General features: G+C 41.1%; 1 protein-coding gene across 1 annotated transcript; it reads left to right on the plus strand.

The window, feature by feature from the left end:
• Positions 1-241: 241 nt before the first annotated feature.
• On the plus strand, positions 242-883 carry LOC117240968. The gene is made up of 2 exons (XM_033506977.1): positions 242-748; positions 781-883. Exons 1-2 carry the CDS (start codon positions 317-319, stop codon positions 790-792), a joined length of 444 nt encoding a protein of 147 aa, XP_033362868.1. The 5' UTR covers positions 242-316; the 3' UTR covers positions 793-883.
• Positions 884-1,267: the final 384 nt, after the last annotated feature.

The raw sequence follows: 1,267 nt of genomic DNA on the forward strand, positions 1-1,267 counted from the left end.
CGGCCTTTCGACGAGCACCGTTAGAGGAACGAGCCCAGGTACAATGTTTCAAGTGCAAACGCTTTGGACACAGATCAAACCAATGTCCAAATTTTCGAACACCAGGCCTACAACAACGAGCACCCCTAATCAACTTCGTCCAGATGGAAACGAAAGAATCAGGATCAATGCAACTACAGGAGAACTACCCACAGTGCTCCTTGGACCAGCCGGACAACCGAAACGAACATTTCATGTCGACTCAGGGGCAGGAATCAACCTGCTCAAGCGAAAATGGACAGCAAGAACAGAACCGGTACCTGTGAAGAAATTCACAATGGGACACTCTGAATTCGAAACTTCCGAACGCGTCATTATAGATCTGTTTGACAAAAAGATAGACTTTCATATAATAGATGATGATTTTCCGCTAATAGAAGATGGAATATTAGGTTTCCCCGCATTACGACAGTTTAAATTCAATCTTTCCAACAACAGATTAAAACTAAATAATAATACTATTTTGTTACAACCGGCAACGACCATATCACCTGGGCAAGCCATATCAAAGACAGTGTACCTAGAAGGAAAACCGACTCCAGTATGCTTTATCAATGGTGGTGAGTCCAACTTAAAAATCACTAATTGCATCGAAAATTCCAACACCTACAATCAAATTTCTACATTCAGAGATCTAGTTAGACTTTCACATATAGAAAAGGCTCTCAGAGAACCAATTGAAAAGATATTACTTTACTATTTGGACGTCTTCAATCTCGAAACAGAACTCTTACCGTGCACTTCACTTGCTAAACATACAATTACCCTAAAAGAGAACAAAATCATAAACACTAAATCCTACCGACCCCCTGAATGCCACAAAACAGAAATTAGGCGACAGATGGACGAAATGCTTAGAAAAAACATTATAGAACCTTCCGACTCTCCATATAATTCCCCAGTATGGGTTGTACCAAAGAAACAGGACGCCTCGGGAAAACAAAAATGGAGAATTGTAACTGACTTCAGAAAAATTAACGAACTTACGGACCAAGACGCATATCCACTACCCGACATAGATGACATAATATCGCAGTTAGGAAACGCAAAATTCTTTTCCGCCCTAGACTTATCCTCGGGATTCCACCAAATTCCTATGGATCCCAAATCAAAGAAGTACACTGCATTTAGCACACCACAAGGACATTACCATTATAATCGAATGCCGTTTGGACTCAAAAACGCGCCAGCGACATTTCAAAGAATGATGGACACTGCGCTTCGCGGA

The sequence above is a fragment of the Bombus vosnesenskii genome, unplaced genomic scaffold (assembly GCF_011952255.1).
Source record: "Bombus vosnesenskii isolate JDL3184/JDL3185 unplaced genomic scaffold, Bvos_JDL3184-5_v1.1 scf7180000015109, whole genome shotgun sequence".
Taxonomy (NCBI): Eukaryota; Metazoa; Arthropoda; class Insecta; order Hymenoptera; family Apidae; genus Bombus; species Bombus vosnesenskii.

What these genes read in the sequence shown, in the direction of transcription:
- LOC117240968 (XM_033506977.1), top strand. Translation starts at nt 317, where the DNA reads ATGGGACACTCTGAATTCGAAACTTCCGAACGCGTCATTATAGATCTG.